This window comes from Silurus aristotelis (genome assembly GCF_946808225.1).
Source record: "Silurus aristotelis genome assembly, chromosome: 12".
Lineage (NCBI taxonomy): Eukaryota > Metazoa > Chordata > Actinopteri > Siluriformes > Siluridae > Silurus > Silurus aristotelis.
Genome location: NC_139585.1, coordinates 5,088,896 through 5,106,404, shown reverse-complemented (window position 1 = coordinate 5,106,404; position 17,509 = coordinate 5,088,896). Strand labels below are relative to the sequence as shown.

The 17,509-nt window shown below is 39.8% G+C and overlaps 1 protein-coding gene across 11 annotated transcripts in view; it reads left to right on the top strand.

The window, feature by feature from the left end:
* The window catches only part of caskin2 (CASK interacting protein 2), a 69,470-nt gene that overhangs the window by 4,890 nt on the left and 47,071 nt on the right, over window positions 1–17,509 (top strand). For 4 of the 11 annotated variants that reach the window (XR_014536040.1, XM_083556441.1, XM_083556440.1 and 1 more), the window contains exon 1: window positions 13,850–14,045. The exons of 6 other annotated variants lie outside the window; for them this stretch is intronic. Coding sequence is in view for 4 of the 5 variants with exons in the window: in XM_083556441.1 (XP_083412567.1) it covers window positions 14,015–14,045 (31 nt within the window). In the remaining variant the exon portion in view is untranslated. Of the gene's footprint in view, window positions 1–13,841; window positions 14,046–17,509 lie in introns of those variants that run through there. One more of the 11 variants, XM_083556439.1, reaches the window with a different exon arrangement.

The window sequence follows — 17,509 nt, the reverse complement described above, 5'->3', positions numbered from 1 at the left end:
TCCTGGCTAATGTATTTCTAAATTCACGATCACAATTTTTTGTACATATTCGTTTACACACGGGGCGTCCCCACTCCTACTGCGGTCTACTTGTGATTACTATCACAACGAACCGAGCTAATTCGGTTTACTTAGCTCGTCCCGGCTCGTTCCCGTCACCTAACATATTAATACACCAGTGTTCTACTCAGCTTAAACGATCAGCGACGTTGGATCAAAGCCTTTTTCCTTTTTGTGCGTCGAAACGCCTCCCAGTTAGAAGCATGTGGTTCCCTGCAACAGTTACCCGTTTTAAATCCTGATCCCATTCCTTACCGAGCAGATGGACGAGCCGCTAAAGGAACCTCCTCAGTGAGTCATTCCAGGGCTTTGTTCCAGCGCTGTCTTTAACACACCATTATCAACTTCCTCTTTCCATGTAACCCTGGGTGAAAATCCCGATCACTTTGTGTCAACATTAGGGTAGAGCCCAGGAGCTGAAATCTGCTGCAGAAGAAAGCATTGTTTATGAAGGTAAACAGGAACACCGAACCATTTACCCCTTTCGCATTTAGAACAGGCTAATTTTGCAAGATATCTGGATTTTTGACAAGAACTTCACCAGCGAATGTTCTGCTTTCATAGTAGGAGACAATTAGACTGACAGGGCTGATGACTAAGTACAGGTTTTACCACTTTGCTATGTAAATGTCATCAGCGTTTCCTGCTGAAAAGAAGCACAAGCATGTTTCTGTGCACAAAGCCAGCTCCATGAAGATGACCTTCACATGGGTTCAGCGTGGAAGATCTCCTGCTATAGAGCTGTTGAACTTAAGCCTTTTGAACATCTTTAGGATCGATTGGAACGCACCCCAGGCCTTCTCACCTACATCAGGAGCTGATTTGATGACCAAATGAGCACAAATCTCCACAGGAACACTCCACAGGAACACTCCACAGGAACACTCCACAGGAACACTCCACAGGAACACTCCACAGGAACACTCCACAGGAACACTCCACAGGAACACTCCACAGGAACACTCCACAGGAACACTCCACAGGAACACTCCACAAGAACACTCCACAGGAACACTCCACAGGAACACTCCACAGGAACACTCCACAGGAACACTCCACAGGAACATTCCACAAGAACACTCCACAATCTTGTGGAACATTTTCCCAGAAGAATGGAGAAGTAATTTGAGACATGGCCTAGCCTACCCAGAAGTCTTAAACAATGATCAGTATGAGGTAGTGTACTGTAATTTGTAAAATTATCACATAATTTAGCAAAACAGAGCAATTTACAAATGTTGATTTGTGATCAATATTTGAACAGTGTACATTTTTAAACATTTTTAAATAACATTTCTGCGTGGTTAAATAATGTATAAAATAAGTGGTATATTTTATAAAAAATAAAATGGAATAAATCAAATGAATGCAATACACTTTTATTATATTGATTTAAATTGAGTAAATAAAATCAATGAAAAAAAAATTTAGACTTTAAATTTAGAATTTAAACCTTAGCTGACAATAAAAGTGAGTACACCCTCAGTGAACGTCAAAACTGTGTCCGAAGTGTGAATATTTGGTGTGAGTACCATTTGTTCTCTATCACTGCCTTAATCTCTCTCTCTCTCTCTCTCTCTCTCTCTCTCTCTCTCTCTCTCTCTCTCTCTCTCTCTCTCTCTCTCTCTCTCTCTCTCTTTCTCTCCTATTTGTATCATAGTATAATCGCTCTCAAATTCCCATATCACTGCAAAGTCTGCTTAAAATATTAATACATTTTTCGACCCAGTGCACGTTCTCATGCACATATTTGATTCGTTTGGCCTCATTTCAAGCCGCTGTCTTATTAGAGATACGAATACGAGCCTCGGTGCACCTTGTAGGCTAATTTGACTCGGGATAACTGCACAGGATTTTCCTTCGTCTCCGTTCTTGTAGAAACGTGTTATTTGGAGTCTGGTCTGAGTCCTGTGGGAACCGCAGTGTTGGTGTAATGAATATGCGCACGAAGTCTGCTTTTGTTGTTGAACTGCTCAATATCTTTGATCCTCGTCAGCCTTTGAGCCTCATTTTCCTCCTGCGTTTTTGCAAAACGAGGCACTGAATAGAGGCTCTGCCACATCTATACGCATCCTTCTATTGTGTCTGTTATGTAACCAGGTGAACATAAGTAGGCCATGGGAAAAAAAAACAACAATGAACAAAAACAGAGAGTATATGTGCTCAGAGGTATATTTCAAGCCCTTAATAATCATCCGAGTACAGAATTGTGTTGTGTCTGTAATATGTTAAGTAAGCAAAGCAAACTTTGAAAGTGACCTAATAGATTATTAGATTGCAGATATAAATTTTGGTCATAAATTCGTAACTGTAAGTTTGCCACTAATGAGTGCGCCATTGTTGATAACAAGGAAAAACCGCCTGAGATTGTAGGAAGAAGAAACCATTCATTATAGTTCCATCATTGTTGAGGTTATCGACTGTTTACTTGCTTGAGTGCAAAACTGTTAATTGTAGTCCTACAGTTGCTTTAAAAAGTAATTGGAAGTTGTAGCTCAGTGCTTAAAAATCCCAGCACTACCAAGCTGCCACCGATGGGCCCTTGAGCAAGGCCCTCAATTGCTTAGATATATAAAATAATAATTGCATAAGGGCTTTTAAAAAGGGCTGCTCAAAAAGTGGTATCAAAAAGTTTCGAGACTTTGGCAGGACAACACTGCACGCACATTCACAGGGAGCACCGACCTTCATAATTCAGTGTGCAAACAGACCGGTGTACATCAGGGGCTGTGCAGCTAGTGCTATACTGACCCTGTGCGCTACCATGTCTGCTAGTCTGACCACTGTCACCCGAGCTCTCCACACACGTGAGTTTCTCGCCGGAAGAAACATGATCTTACTTCAACACCCACCCTTCCCACCAGATTTGGCTCCTGGGGACTTTACCCTCTTTCAGAAGATGAAGATCCAGCTCAAAGGTCACCGTTTTGACACCATTGTGAAGATCCAGCGCAAATCATATAGTCACATCTGTATCATCTCAGTAAAAATCCACATGTTCCTGGAATGTTCCAGCATTAATGGAAGAACATACCTAAACATCCATCATCAGGAACGCACAGCTGATATCCAATACCCAGGGCCTAATCCTGGGAACGTTTTCACTCAGGGTTTGGTTCTAAAATATCCTAAACTTTGAAAGTCAGGCACTTGTATTTTGTACAACTGTAAAGAATATGGCAGAACCACTGTTCCTCCTAATGGAGAACAACCATCAAAGGTTAATGACCAGATATAGAGGACATTAGTCAGAGTAGCAACAAGGAGAACATGAGGTGACCTGGAGAGAGCCATAGCTCACTAGTTTGACAGCTTCAGCTCTTTTTTGCTGTTGCTTTATATGTTCCCAGGACTAGCTCTTTCCGGGTTCCCTGTTTGGATGTCGAATACTGACGACTGCCACCTGCTGGTATGGGAGAGTTGTTCTCTTATGCAAGCGCAGAACATACACACACGGTTTGGCGTTTCAGATGCGCCTGCCTAATATCGACCTAATTGGTAGTACAATCGGCTGAAACTGGGGACATAAGTTCACCTTTGAGCAGGAAAAAGTTATATTGGAGTGATATAAACCCAAGAATCTTGGAGAGTTCTACAGACAAGCTGAAAAAAGAAATAATGCTCTCCACCCAATCCCATGTTGTAACATTTTAAAAAAGAAAAAATAAATTTTACTTTAAACCAATAAAACTTGTCGTTCTCTGAAACGTCCCTAAACCCTCAAACGTCCATTTCTTTCCTTGCCATCAATACGTAGCCAGAGGACTTATCATTTTCTTTCTAGATTGCGTTTCCTTCTCTTTGTTTCCTTTCTTTGAAGCTTTTCACTTCCTGCTGCGATCGTACCACGTCAGAGGCATTGGTCAGGGAGAGTTCGCCGTGTTTACATTAGCCTGCGAGCTTCATACAGCACCGTGGCCATTATGCATATACGCCATCTGGGCCTGGCAGAACAAACATCTCTTCATCCTGTGCTAAAATACAGGAGGTGGAAAGGTTCAACAATTCACAACAAGTTGTTAAAAAGATGAATTGCTTCGTTCTGCCGTGGCGGGAATGCACAAACGTTATTTCGGGCACGTTAAATGAACACAAACTCCTTTGATGGTCCAGTTCGCCAATTTTTAAAAATGTTTTTACATCCAGACTTTATCGTCTTCGACGTTCGAAATTGCAGTGCGTTACTGTTTGCCTAATGTTTTTGGTAGAGTATAGGTCTTAAATCAGTCACTTCAAATCAAAGCAAAGTGAAGGAAAATTTGAGTTTCCTCTTAAGCAGTGCTTTTCATCATGGCCCAAATGGCTTGGGTAAGAAATCCATTGTTTTAGGCTGAGGAAAGAATAATAACACTTTCCTGTTTGGCTGGAGATAATGTCATGAGAAAGCACACTGTTGAAGCCGACGGATGAACACTGTTGTCCTTTAGGTCTTTTGACAACAGAGACTTCTGACTTTTTAATGTCTTCTTAAACCAGTGGTGGATGAGATGCACAACAAAATATTACTCCAGTAAAAGTAAAAGCTCAACTGCAAAAGTGTTTGCCTTCAAATGTACTTAAGTATCCAAAGTACGATGATATATTACCACTATAATGTTCCTAATATCATTTTTGTCACAAGACTCTTTGCTTATTCAACTCAGTTCATGTGAGAAGACTCTTGGTTAATCTTAACACACCGACTTGATCTAAATGATATTAATGAGTCAAACACTGATTAAAATGATCATGAGCTCAAAACCTTCTTTTCAACTATTTCAGAAATCAGAAGTCTGGAGTTTGTTCATCATTTATTCCTCTCTAAATGATCTGCTTGCTGTTGATTTGATGCTGAACTGTATGTTGGTGATCAGAAGATACACCAATCAAAATGAGTTTAAAACAGAGCTTGTGCTCGAACCCTGATTGGTGGCTTACTGCGTGTTTGACCAGTTACATTTTTATCCTCATAAATAAAAAGGAACGACTGATTTCACTGAATGAATTTGAGTAACAAGTTAAATATTTGACTTTGAAATGTAATGAAGTTACAGTAAAAGTCTCACCAAATAGAAATACTTTAAATTAAATGTACTTGGTTACTGTGCACCATTCTCCTAAAACGATTCTGGTCTACTGTCTGATTATACTGCATTATCTCTGCTGTCTGTGGGTCAGCCCGAGGAAGCTGGTTCAGATGTTGCTTTTGTGTTTGGCAGGGAATGTTAACCTTGTACTGCTTTTGTCAAATTGTCACACCCTTACAGGAAGTGAATGATAGGCAAAGGAAGGAAGTGTAGATTTTTGACCCAGCCAAAAGATTCTGGGTCAACTTTGAGGAGGTTCAGGTTTATAAAATCCCTTGCTCTGGATTAGCAGTAGTAGATCTCTCCTTTCAGTGGTCGCTTTTGGAGGTGGAGCTTCATGTTGCCACTTTTAACAAGCTCGCAAACTCTCAACACAGTGATTTGGAATGTAAAGTAAACAAATGCGCCTCTGTATTCTTATAAGGTCACTAATAAATCATATGTAATTCCCACACTGGGGCTGGACTGGTTTTCAAAAGCAATAACTTTTTGACACCAAATACAGTAATCTCAGTATGGATCAAAATCTGGTTTCCTGAAAAGTTCCTTTGGTTGCTATTCTTGTGTTTAAGTAGGAAGTGTGAGTGGTGAAGTAAGTCGCAGTATTTATTGAGATGGTTATAATCACACAGCCACACATTCTCATAGATTTAGTTGCTGCTGTGGGAAGAAAGCCAGCACTGACACTTAGCTGGCTATGTATGGATAAGGAAATGTCTCACTTCAGATTCCTGAACTGCAGATGCGGAATCCAAACCAGCTGATCAGCATTTCATGGTGTAAAGTAGCTGAGTGGTTGTAGTTAAAATGCATTTTGGGAATGAAAGATTAAATCTCAGGGCTGCTACTGTGAGCAGAATGTTTTATTTTTTTTTGTCTGCAGATGATTTTTGAGCTGCCGCTGTGGATTTGCATGTAATGTCCGCATGTCGAGAGACATTTCAAACCTTCTCGCTCCTTCCCATAATAGTATAACTTCCAACTTGTTTGTGGATGGGTACTAGAACACACATACAGCACAGGTGATTATCTGAGTGACTGACTAAATAATTATCCGCCTGACTATATAACAAACTAACTGACTGGCTCACTGACTTACTAAGGACCTCGAGAATTCAGGCGACAGGGAAAGAGAAATGATCATTATTAAGTATCCTTATTGTTAAATAAAAGTTAAACACCATACAGTGTGGTCAGGGTGTATGTAGGGACTTCGGCAGAACTAGCAATAGCAGCGTAGCTAAAAGATAACACAGATATAAGGGATCTCTGGGATAAGAGACGGCCCACCCTTATCGCTAATCGGTAATTAACTACTTGTCTGACTGACTGTATAACTAACTTACATTTACATTTGTGGCATTTAGCAGACGCCCGTGTATAGAGCGACGTACAAAAGTGCTGTCTAGCAATGAATAAATCTACACTGATACGCAAGATTACAAACTTAAGATAAATCAGACTACAACTCTTAAATTTGCACTTTCCAGTTTGCTTTGTAAAAACCAAGTGTTTCAGGAAGAGATAGCTCTTCAACCGTCGCTTGAAGGTCCGAGCTTTGGAGTCTATCAGACCAATTTATTAAAAGGCTACATAACCAACTGGCTACTTGCCTTACTAAGTGTCTGACTGACTCAATGAATCTCAAATAATTACATTCAAATTTATGGCATTTGGCAGATGCCAGTATCCAGAGCTATTTACAACTGAGCAGGGGAGCATGAAGGAACTTGTTTAAGGGCGCAGCAGTGGCAGCTTGGTGGTGCTGGGATTTGAACTCATGACCTTCCGATCCAAAATCCGAAGCCTTAATCACTAACTGTCTGACTGACTGGATAACAAACTTAACCATCTATCTGTCCAATTTACTCGTTAAAGGCTAACTAACTGCGTGACCTAATAAATAGGTAAATAAACAATTAAATAATTAACTGGGTAAGTGATTGGATAATTAATTACCAGGCTGACCCACTCACAGATGTATTATATTACTAATGAACTAACTGATTAATGGACTAGATAGCTAACTAACTGACTGGGTTACAGACTACCTGATTACAAGGCTAAAAAACTAACCAGATTATTGAATAACTGTTTTTCTGTACAATGTAGTGATCAAATGGCAGACTGGCTAAAGAACTACCTAAATAATAATGACTAGATACTAATATTTCTATTGATTAATATTAACATTCAGACACAAGGTAAGGGAAAAATAAGTCCACCCTGTGATTCAATAACATGTAGAAACACCTTTGTTTACTTGCACACTATTTGGCAGATGCCCTTATCCGGAGCGACTTACAATTATTTATACAACTGAACAGGTAAGGTATAAGGGCCTTGCTCAAGGGCCGATGTGAAGTTCAACATCTTACCAGTGGTGGATGAAGTACACAATGTACTTGAGTTAAAGTATATGACTCCAGTAAATGTATCTTTAAACATTCACTTGAGTAAAAATACAAAAGTATTTGCCTTCAAATGTACTCAAGTATCTGAAGTACTATAATTTATTATGGCTGTAATGTTTCTATTATAATTTTTGTCACAAGAGTTTCAGATGTCAGGAGCTTCTTCCATCATTTATTCCTTTTAAAATGTTCTGCTTGCTGCTGAACTGACGCTGAACTTTGTCGGTGTAAGCAGATACCATCAAGCGGCAATCAAAACAAAGCTCGCGCTCCCCTGATTGGTGGTTTGCTGCATGTTTGACCAGTTACGTTTTTTTATAAGGTCAAAAAAAAAAAAGGAACGACTGATTTCGCAAAAAGTAGTTGAGGAGTAAAAAGTAAAATATTTGACTTTGAAATGTAGTGAAGTTAAAGTTAAAGTCTCCAGAAATGGAAATACTTCAGTAAATTTCAGATAAGAGGAAAAAAATAAAGTACAGTACCAAATTACAATTACTTCCTTACTTTCCACCACTTCATCTAACCCACTGAGCTACTTTTCCCCCAAATCCCATGTCGGAATTAGTCTCTGAGATGGATTTGTTGAAATTTTGCCTCACAATAGAAGATTATAGAGAGTACTGAGGTCCACACAACTGCTATTAGGCTCTTATTAATGAAAACATACACTTGCTGTACTTTATTATTTTCACATCACTGATCTTTCAGCTGGCTAGCTGCCTAAATGGCTAACTACCTAGCTAGTTATTTGCCAAGCTAGCTGCTTAAATGGCTAACTGCCTAGCTAGTTATTTGCCAAGCTAGCTGCTTAAATGGCTAACCAACTAGCTAGTTATTTGCCCAGCTAGCTGGCTAGCTGCTTAAATGGCTAACTACCTAGTTAGTTATTTGCCAAGCTAGCTGCTTAAATGGCTAACTACCTAGCTAGTTATTTGCCAAGCTAACTAGCTCATATAGCACTGACTAGCTAATAGCGTAGTTTAAAGCAGCTGTTTCAATTCATGCACACTATTTATTTATCTTTTGCTTGTTGTAGATATGGGAGAGTGTTTAGGCATCACCTTGGTATTTAACACCCCTTCAGTAGGAAGTTAAACGGTTGGTATTAGGTTTAGGCCACCCCATTATTATCATCTTCATCATCATGTTCATTGTGTGTCTCAAGTGAACTCTGTTAATTGACTGCGGACCATTTCACTGAGAGATGCCCACATATGATAGAGCGCACCATTCCCGAGAGAAAAGACCACTGTTGATTGATACAAAGACAGTTTGTGTTAAAGTGTGTGTGTGTGTGTGTGTGTGTGTGTGTGTGTGTGTGTGTGTGTGTGTGTGTGTGTGTGTGTGTGTGTGTGTGTGTGTGTGTGTGTAAAGGAGAGAGAGACACAGGGTGGGTGAGCAATGTCTGGAATGTTGGATCGTGTTGAAACTTGAACTTTTTTTTTTTTTTTTTAAATAAAGGCCCACAGCGGCCGTTTCAGTGCCATGTCTTTTTTTCCTCCATCGCCTTCTGTAATATGTAAAGTTCAGGCAGGCGTCTGTAGTTGGAGTGCCCACTGCCCGCTGGCCATATCATTCAGATTTAAAGGGAGTCTCTGTCGAAGCACAACAGCCTCTGTTCAGACCTTCATGAGTGGGACGTGGTGGAAAGCGTGCCCGAAATCTGCTGTCCATCTGTCCGAGGTCATCGCACGTCCATCAGTGTTGGTTGTTATAGCATGGATCCCTTTGGATATGTTATGAACTATTCAGAGATGCATTTAAATGCTTTTGTGCCCCACGTCTAATTTGCATATGTGTTTTATGGGGTCTCAACAAATGTAAATCCAAGGCAAAAAAGATTAATTAACGATTAAACACAGGAAAAGTGTAAGAGTGAAGAGGTTGTTTTGATTGAATAGGTATAAAGTTTATTAGAGAATCTTGCGTGTATATGTATATATATATATAAAACATTAATCACTTTGATATTTATTTGAGTACGTATTTTCCAGACTATAAGCCACTACTTTTTCCCCACGCTTTGAACCCCGCGGCTTAAACAACGAAGCGGCTAATTTATGGATTTTTCCTGGGTTTTTCCTGGTTTCACAAATTTCAAGCCAAAAAAATGAGCCCCATAACAATTGACCAATGAAATTGCGAACGGGTTCAGGTGAACCAATTAAACTCTTTTATATTAAATCAGATGCGCTCCCACTGAATCGGGCCGCACCACATCATAAATATGTATGATGTTCCTCTGACGTTTGACCTGCCGCTCACTCGGACTGTCTACAGGAAATGCGAAAAATTCGTCACGCTGAAAACAACCGGGCATGAAAAAATTTCACCTGTTCTGAGCTGCACGGCATCGGGAGAAAAGATTCACCGATGGTGATTTTTAAACGCACGACGATGACAAAAGAAAAACTCTCGAGAGAAATAGTTGTAAAAGGAAGGAGGAAGACAGTGAACAATGACTTTCTTGGTAGGCTACTGTTTAGATACAAGCCGTGTAACAGACACTGTCTTTCATTAAAGCCTGTGTAAAGTTCATTAGTTTCAGTGTAGACAGCTTATAGACAGGTGCGGCTTATTTATGTTCAAAATAAAAATCTTTGTTAAATGCACAGGTGCCGCTTATATTTTGATGCGCTTAATAGTCCGGAAATTACGGTAGTCAGTGTGCAGCTTGTATAACACTACAGCCATCATTGTCTAAATAATTGGCAACAAAATAAGTACACCCTAATTAACCGTGACAAAATATTTTGTGTGAGCACCATTATGTATTCCTCCTGGGCATGGAATTGAAACTGTTTGACGCCTTTCCGGTTAGCAGCTTCAGTAAAGGGTTTCCTTGTGGATCGACGGCTGGCGAACAGACTTGATCCCGTCTTAGAAAACCTCTGTATGACCCTGGTCACTGTACTGTAGCTCAGTTTCAGGGTGATACTGATCTTCTTATCACCTCGGCATCTTTGTGGAGAGCAACAATTTTACTTCTTAAATCCTCAGAGAGTCTTTACCCTGAGGTGCCATGTTGAACATCCAGTGGTCTGTATGAGAGAAATGTACTCAAAGCGTATAATGTGTGTGTGTGTGTGTGTGTATATGTATATGTATATGTATATGTATATATATATATATATATATATATATATATATATATATATATATATATATGTATATATATATATATATATAAAATGTTGTCCCACTTTGTTTCAGCTCATCTAACAAATTTATATATTAGTAGAAGATATATAATATCGTGCGCATTTTTATTACCACTATCCAAATCTAAAAAATTCTTCAGAGTTTCCAGGGGTTCTTTGCTTTCCTTCCTCCTTCTCAGAACATGTGAATGAGTAGGTGAATGAGTATGTGTCGTACTTTTGTCTCATCCAGGGTGTGTTTCTGCTCATGGCCAGTAAATGAATTACTAATCAGATTACAACAGGATTGAGGGATAAAATCTTTTGAGCTGATTCATAGTTCATGAAGATTTTCTTTTTTACATTTCTTAATGAATATCACACACAAACACATTTACTGTCTCTCTCTCTCTCTCTCTCTCTCTCTCTCTCTCTCTCTCTCGCTCTCTCTCTCTCTTTTCTTTTATCTTATTAAATCTTATCTGATTTTCTGCTGGCATTTCATGTTTTATATCATTGAAAATTTATTATATTTTACTACAGTATAATTTTGATATTTCTGCTTTTGTACCAAATGAAAATACTTTGAACATGTCAAGGTCCCTGTTGGATTTCTTAAACAAACAAATGTTGTCAGATTCAGCTCCAATAAATGGATCATGGCAGTGAATGTAATGATTGTACTTCAGTATGATATATACAGTATTATTTTCAATATAGGCAGGCTGTTTTCCTTGATCGAGTCTGTTTTTTCCAGCTTTCTGATTTCGCTTGTTGCAGAAATTCAGGTCTGTACAGGATTGACCTCGTCATTACGGAATGATATGAAGATTTCATCTAACCATATGAGTCACACCCACAGGTTAACATTGTACCGCTATTGCATAAATATAGGCTTATCCATAAATGTTATTTATACTCCGTCATGTTTACATTCCTACCTGAAGCCACAATATGCAATCAGGGACAATGATTTGGAGCCCAGATTAAAGCTTTTCACTGCAAAATTATGATTCGACGCACACCCATAATTCAACAGAAGCTGTGCTATTCAAGCAGAAACATGCGTCAGGGAAAAAAAAAAAAAACTCGATATTGACAAGTTCATACCCTTAGGTTAAATCGAAGAACTGAAGTAAATTGAATTTGTATAAGTATGACGAGTAACAAAATTGTGCAGTTCAGGTTCATCTTTTCACATATTTGTAGTGTTATTCGATTCACATGATCACCATATAAAAACACTCGTTCCTCAAGCAACCTAGAGCCAGGTAGATATCTGAATGAACAATAACACATGGAAGTGGTAGCTCAGTGTTTAACATATTGGCCTTCTGATTGGAAGGTTGTGAGTTCAAATCCCAGCTCCAGCAAGCTGTCATTGCTGGGCCTTTGAGCAAGATATGTTGTGGGCTACACAAGCCTTATGAAGTATGTGGTAGCTAAGTAGTTAAGGTTTTTGGTTACTGATCGGAAAGTCGGGGTTTCAAGCCTCGTATCGCCAAGCTGCCACTTTTTGGCCACTGAGCAAGGCTCTTAACCCTCTGTGCTCCAGGGGTGCTGTGTAGTGGCTGATCCTGTGCTCTGACCGTAGCTTCCTAACGTTGCTGGGATTTGTCTGTGTATATGTGTAAAGCTGCTTTGAGACAATGTTCATTGTTAAAAGCGCAATAGAAATAAAAATGAATGAAGAACAAATTTCACTCCGCTCTAAAGTGCATGTGAAATATAAAGCACTCTTTGTTCTTCTGTTCTTTCGTTCTTTCTTCTTAAACAAGTTCGGAGCAAATTTCTGGAGAATGCTCAAATACAGTTTTTGGTCAAATAGAGTTTTATTTATATACATATAAATTGTAAACTTTGAACATTCTGCATTAAATCCGTTTATGAGGCTAATGAAACTCCTAACATGAACCACCACCACCACCACCACCATGCTTCACTATTAACAGTATCGGACAGGACGGTGTTTTTCATTTACCATCTCATATCTGCTTATTCAGCCACAAGTGCATTGGGAAAGTTCTGTACTGAGGAGGTGCAGTCATTGTTGCAGTCCATCCCAGCAGTGTTTAATAGGGTTGAGGTCAGAGCTCTATAGCAAGAGATCTTCCACTCCAACACATGTAAAGTTGGTTTGTGCACAGGGGCATTATAACGCTGAAACAGGTTTTGGGTCTTCTAGTTCAAGTGAAGAGAAAATTCAATGTTACTGCATCCACTGTAAATTTGTGTGCCGCCAATTTTGTGTTTCAGGAAGAAGCACATATGGATACAAAAGTCAGGCAGCGAGTACTTTTTGTTCATGTTGTGTGTGTGTGTGTGTGTGTGTGTGTGTGTGTGTGTGTGTGTGTGTGTGTGTGTGTGTGTGTGTGTGTGTGTGTGTGTGTGTGTGTGAGTGATATATGTCAGTTTTATAAGGTTCTCTGTGGCCTGTAAAGATTAGCAGAATGAGCGAACCCTGTAACACAATACCAGGATGAAGAGGGTCTTCTCTTCGTGTTATCTTTTGCTTTTAAATTGTCAACTTGTTTTAGGGCACACTTATTTTTCTTTTATCTTATTTATTTATTTATTTATTTATTTATTTATTTATTTATTTTTTAATGATTCAGTGTATTTCTATAGCACTTTTAACAATGGATATTTTCTCATAGCAGCTTTGCAGATTGTATGAATTATAGAACAAAATCAAACAAAGTTCCCTTATATTTAAATGTAGATGTTATTTATCCTGGATGATGAAACCTTGGCTGACTTCAGCAAGGAAGACCTTACCTAGATGGCATGGGCAAGAAACCTTGAGAGGAACCAGATTTAAAAGAGGAACTCCTCCTCATTTGGGCGACACAAAGAGTGCGATAATAAATCGTTAAAACATCACAAGAACCGGAGTATTGAGAAATATGTGTGAGTGAGCAATTTTTGTAAAATAGAGATGCAATTTTCATCTTTCCAAACTCTAAAAAGAAGTTACAATGGTGCAATTTCTAGAGGGAAACAAAGCCGGGTTAGTTTATGCCTCACAGTGCGGAGAGATGTATTCGTGATAAACTGTATGCCAATCAGTGTGGGGTGGAAGAATTTGCTGCGTTTCGGATATTTACTCCCACCAAAATTTGGGAGGAAGAAATTATTAGGATGTAGAGGCCCAGTGGTTCTTCAGTGTGCGTGAGGACAAGGGAAGTGGAAAGCTGGATTTGGAGAGTGAATATTTGAAGGCAGGACAGGGAAGTATTTGAGCATGTGTGGATCTGAGAAGGTGAAGGTGGTGAGGGGGGTATTTGATGACTGGAGTAAGTGAATGACTGACTGAGGCCTTGGAGTAGACAGGATGGGGCAGGTGGCTGTGTGTGTACTGACTGGTGAGTAAATGCACAGCTATGTGTTCAGCCTGATGTTAAAGTTTCGCGTTTCAACTCCCAATTACCCAAAGCAAGTCTGAGCCTATTAAATCACTAATATATATATATATATATATATATATATATATATATATATATATATATATATATATATATATATATATATATATATAATTTCTTTTTTCCACTAGAGTGCCTGGCTGATCATGTTCCGCTTCTATACTTGCATCAATCGTGTCCTATAGCTTAACATACGCTGGAGTTTTATAGCCACTTTTATGAGAACGTCTATCGGTGTGTCTGGGATGAAAGACGTTCGCAGATAAGAGAGTTAAGGATCTTTTGTGTGGAACGTACGAAGTCTTTTCATGATCCGAGCTCGAGAGCTCCGCGACGAAGGGACTCCAGTGCTGCGTTCAAGCGCTGACAGTTTTGACACGTCTCTTGTTCAGCATCTTTTCACTGCGTGACCTAGATAGTGTTTCACGCTCTTTTAGGAGTCACTCGCGTGCAGGCTGCTTCTGTTCACTTGTTTTTTTATACAGAACATAGCAGCGGATAATTAAAGGAAACATGCTTTATTAACTTTCTGTTATTAATATTCAACCCCGCTTCACTGACAGTACATTTACTAGATCAAAGCAATGCAAGAAAGATATATTTACGTTTATAGCATTTGGCAGACGCCTTTATTCTGACTGATTCAGAACTGAGCAGTGTATGGGTGCTCGAGGGTCCAGCAGTGGCAGCTGGGTAGTGCTTGGAGTTGAACTCGTGACCTTCCAATTCCAATGCCTTAACCTCTGAGCTAACACCTCCCATTAAATGGTGTTTAATCATAGCAAATTTGGTGTAGTAAATTGTTTAATTTGTTCAGCATTGAGAAGTTGATCAATCTGGATTATCTACAAGAAGTGAAGTAGGTGAACCAGAGGTGGGATCATTAACGTGTAGCCACATATGTTCGGGTTTGCAGCTCCTCCTTGGTCTCGTTCAAGGTTGACAAGGCTTAAATGCCACTCTCTCTCTCTTTCTATAGCGCTTTTCACAATGGGCATCGTCTCAAAGCCGCTTTGAAAAAAGAAAAAAAAAAAAAAATTTTAAATATGTGAATTATCTGTTTGTCTCGGATAAAAAGCCTGAGGCAACTATGGGCACAGAAACGGTCCCTTTAGAATAGTATTAGGAAGAACCCTTGAGAAGAACCTAAAAGAACTCTAAAGGGGAACTCGTCCTCATTTGGCTGACACCAAGAGTGTGATTATAATCATAAAAACGTTAAACACCGGAGAGTGAGAAACATCAAGACCACCGGCATGAGTGATTTCTGAGTAATGTCCTTACTACAGCCTTATACAGTCGTCAGTTGTGGAACATTTGAGATTATCTGAGCTCATAATAAAATATTAAACATTATTAAGCATCATTGTTGCTTACGATTTAAACATATATACAACAGGAGGCAATACATGTCTTTAACATTAGTTGAGGTGAGGAGACCTGGGGGTGCAGTCAGCGTTCCAATTCATCCCAAAGGTGTTCAGTACGGATGAGATCAGAGCTCTATAGCAGGCCACTCAAGATCTTCCTCTCCGCCCCATGTAAAGCATATGTTCATGGAGCTGGCTTCGTGCACAGGAGCATTGTGATGCTGGAACAGGTTCGGGTCTAGTTAAAGTAAAGGGAAAATGTAATGCTTCTGCATCCAAAGACAACGTTGTGGTAACAGTTTTGGGAAGAAGAACATATGGCTAGAAAAGTCAGTGTCCCAATACTTTTGTTCATGAAGCGTATCTCCATGCAGCTCACACGGAACCATCCTCCGCACAGACCGATAAAAATCCATAAGTAGGCCGTATGGATAGATCGGTAGGTCCAGAAAGATCAAGGGTGGCATGATCTGGTACCTCAGGAGCTCGATAGATAATGGTGAGCACTTCAGTAACGGAGTTCGTTATATTGCAACAAAACACTGAAATACATTGTTTTTACGTGGAAAAGTAAGAGGAAAAAACTGAACGTCTAATTTTGTCAACATATGATACATTCATGGCATAAATGCAAAATGAAACCAAAACTATGCTCTTGCTGCGAAAATAACAGGGTTTCCAAAGAGATCGGGCCTGAAAATTACAGAGAAGATAAGAATCTTGGCATTTATTATTTTTTTCCTTCCTCACAGAAAAACAAACTGTAACTAAATATAACCGAGTCGTTGGATTTCCTTCAGTCTCCGCGGTCTCTTTGTGGTTTAGAAAGCAGGCTATTCATAGCTGATCGTTCACGGAGTCGAAACATACTTTACTAGTCGCAGCAATAACAGCCGCATCAGTCTCGAGGCTCTTGTAAAGGGAAAGCACTCCTAATTTGGTTAGTTACGCGCAGACATGGTCGCGGAGGCAGCATTGTTTGGACGGTGTACAGCAGCGAGGCTATGTGCAAGCCCTGGCTTATCTCTCTGATGACACCGATATTGAGTTTCCGATTCTTATTCCCAGCATTCCTTTAGCATTTATTCATCGGGCAGATATTCTAAAGCCGAATCAATTGCACACAATCCGGACCAAACACAATGGCAGCGCTGTTACAGGCAACAGTTACAAAACTGAGCATTGTTGTCAAATTAAATGTACAAAAAAAAAAAAAAAGAAATACTTGCGTAATACTGACAGCATGGCTTTAATTCTCTGCCCCGTCATTTGGGCGGAAACCCCGAAGCGTCGTACATGTGAAACAAGTGCGTTCATGATGTGGAAAGATCATGAATCATATTTTCTTTAGCAGGAATCAGAGATAATGGATCCGTTGTATACACTGTATGGATTGGTATGTGATTATTGATCATTAGTCCCCATTTGAAGGTCCTCCACTCTTCTGTGAAGATGTTCCACCAGATTTTAGTGTGTGCTTTTGGAGATTTGTGCTTATTCATCCAGTAAAATCAGGTACTGTAGTTCAGTGAGGAGGCCTGGGGTGCACTCAGCGTTCACATTCTTCCCAAAGGTGTTTAATAAGGATGGAGCTCTCTAGAAGGAGATTAGGGCTGGGCGATAAATCGGTTTTATCGATTAACTCGAATGTGTAGTTTACATCGATCTCTTTTAATAAAAATCGGGTTTCGCTTTAATGTCCGCCGACGCTCCCCTCTGGGCTTCCATAGTTTTGAACGAACTCAGCCCTCCCCCCCGCGCGTTTGCCATAGAGATACACAAACAACATGGCAGCGAGCAGAGAAGAGCTCGTTCCCAGGAAAGGCACAGTGTCGTCTGTAATTTGGAATTGGTTTGGTTTTGCTGCGTCAGACGCAACACAAACAACACCCCGCTGCAAAGTGTGCTGTCGAGAGGGGAGAGATGTAGGGCCCTACGAAATGAACAAGACAGCGGCAGCACAAGACTGCGGTTAAGCAGCCACATCTTGAAAATACACGGTTAAGCAGCCGCACTTTGTTTAGTGTTGCGCGT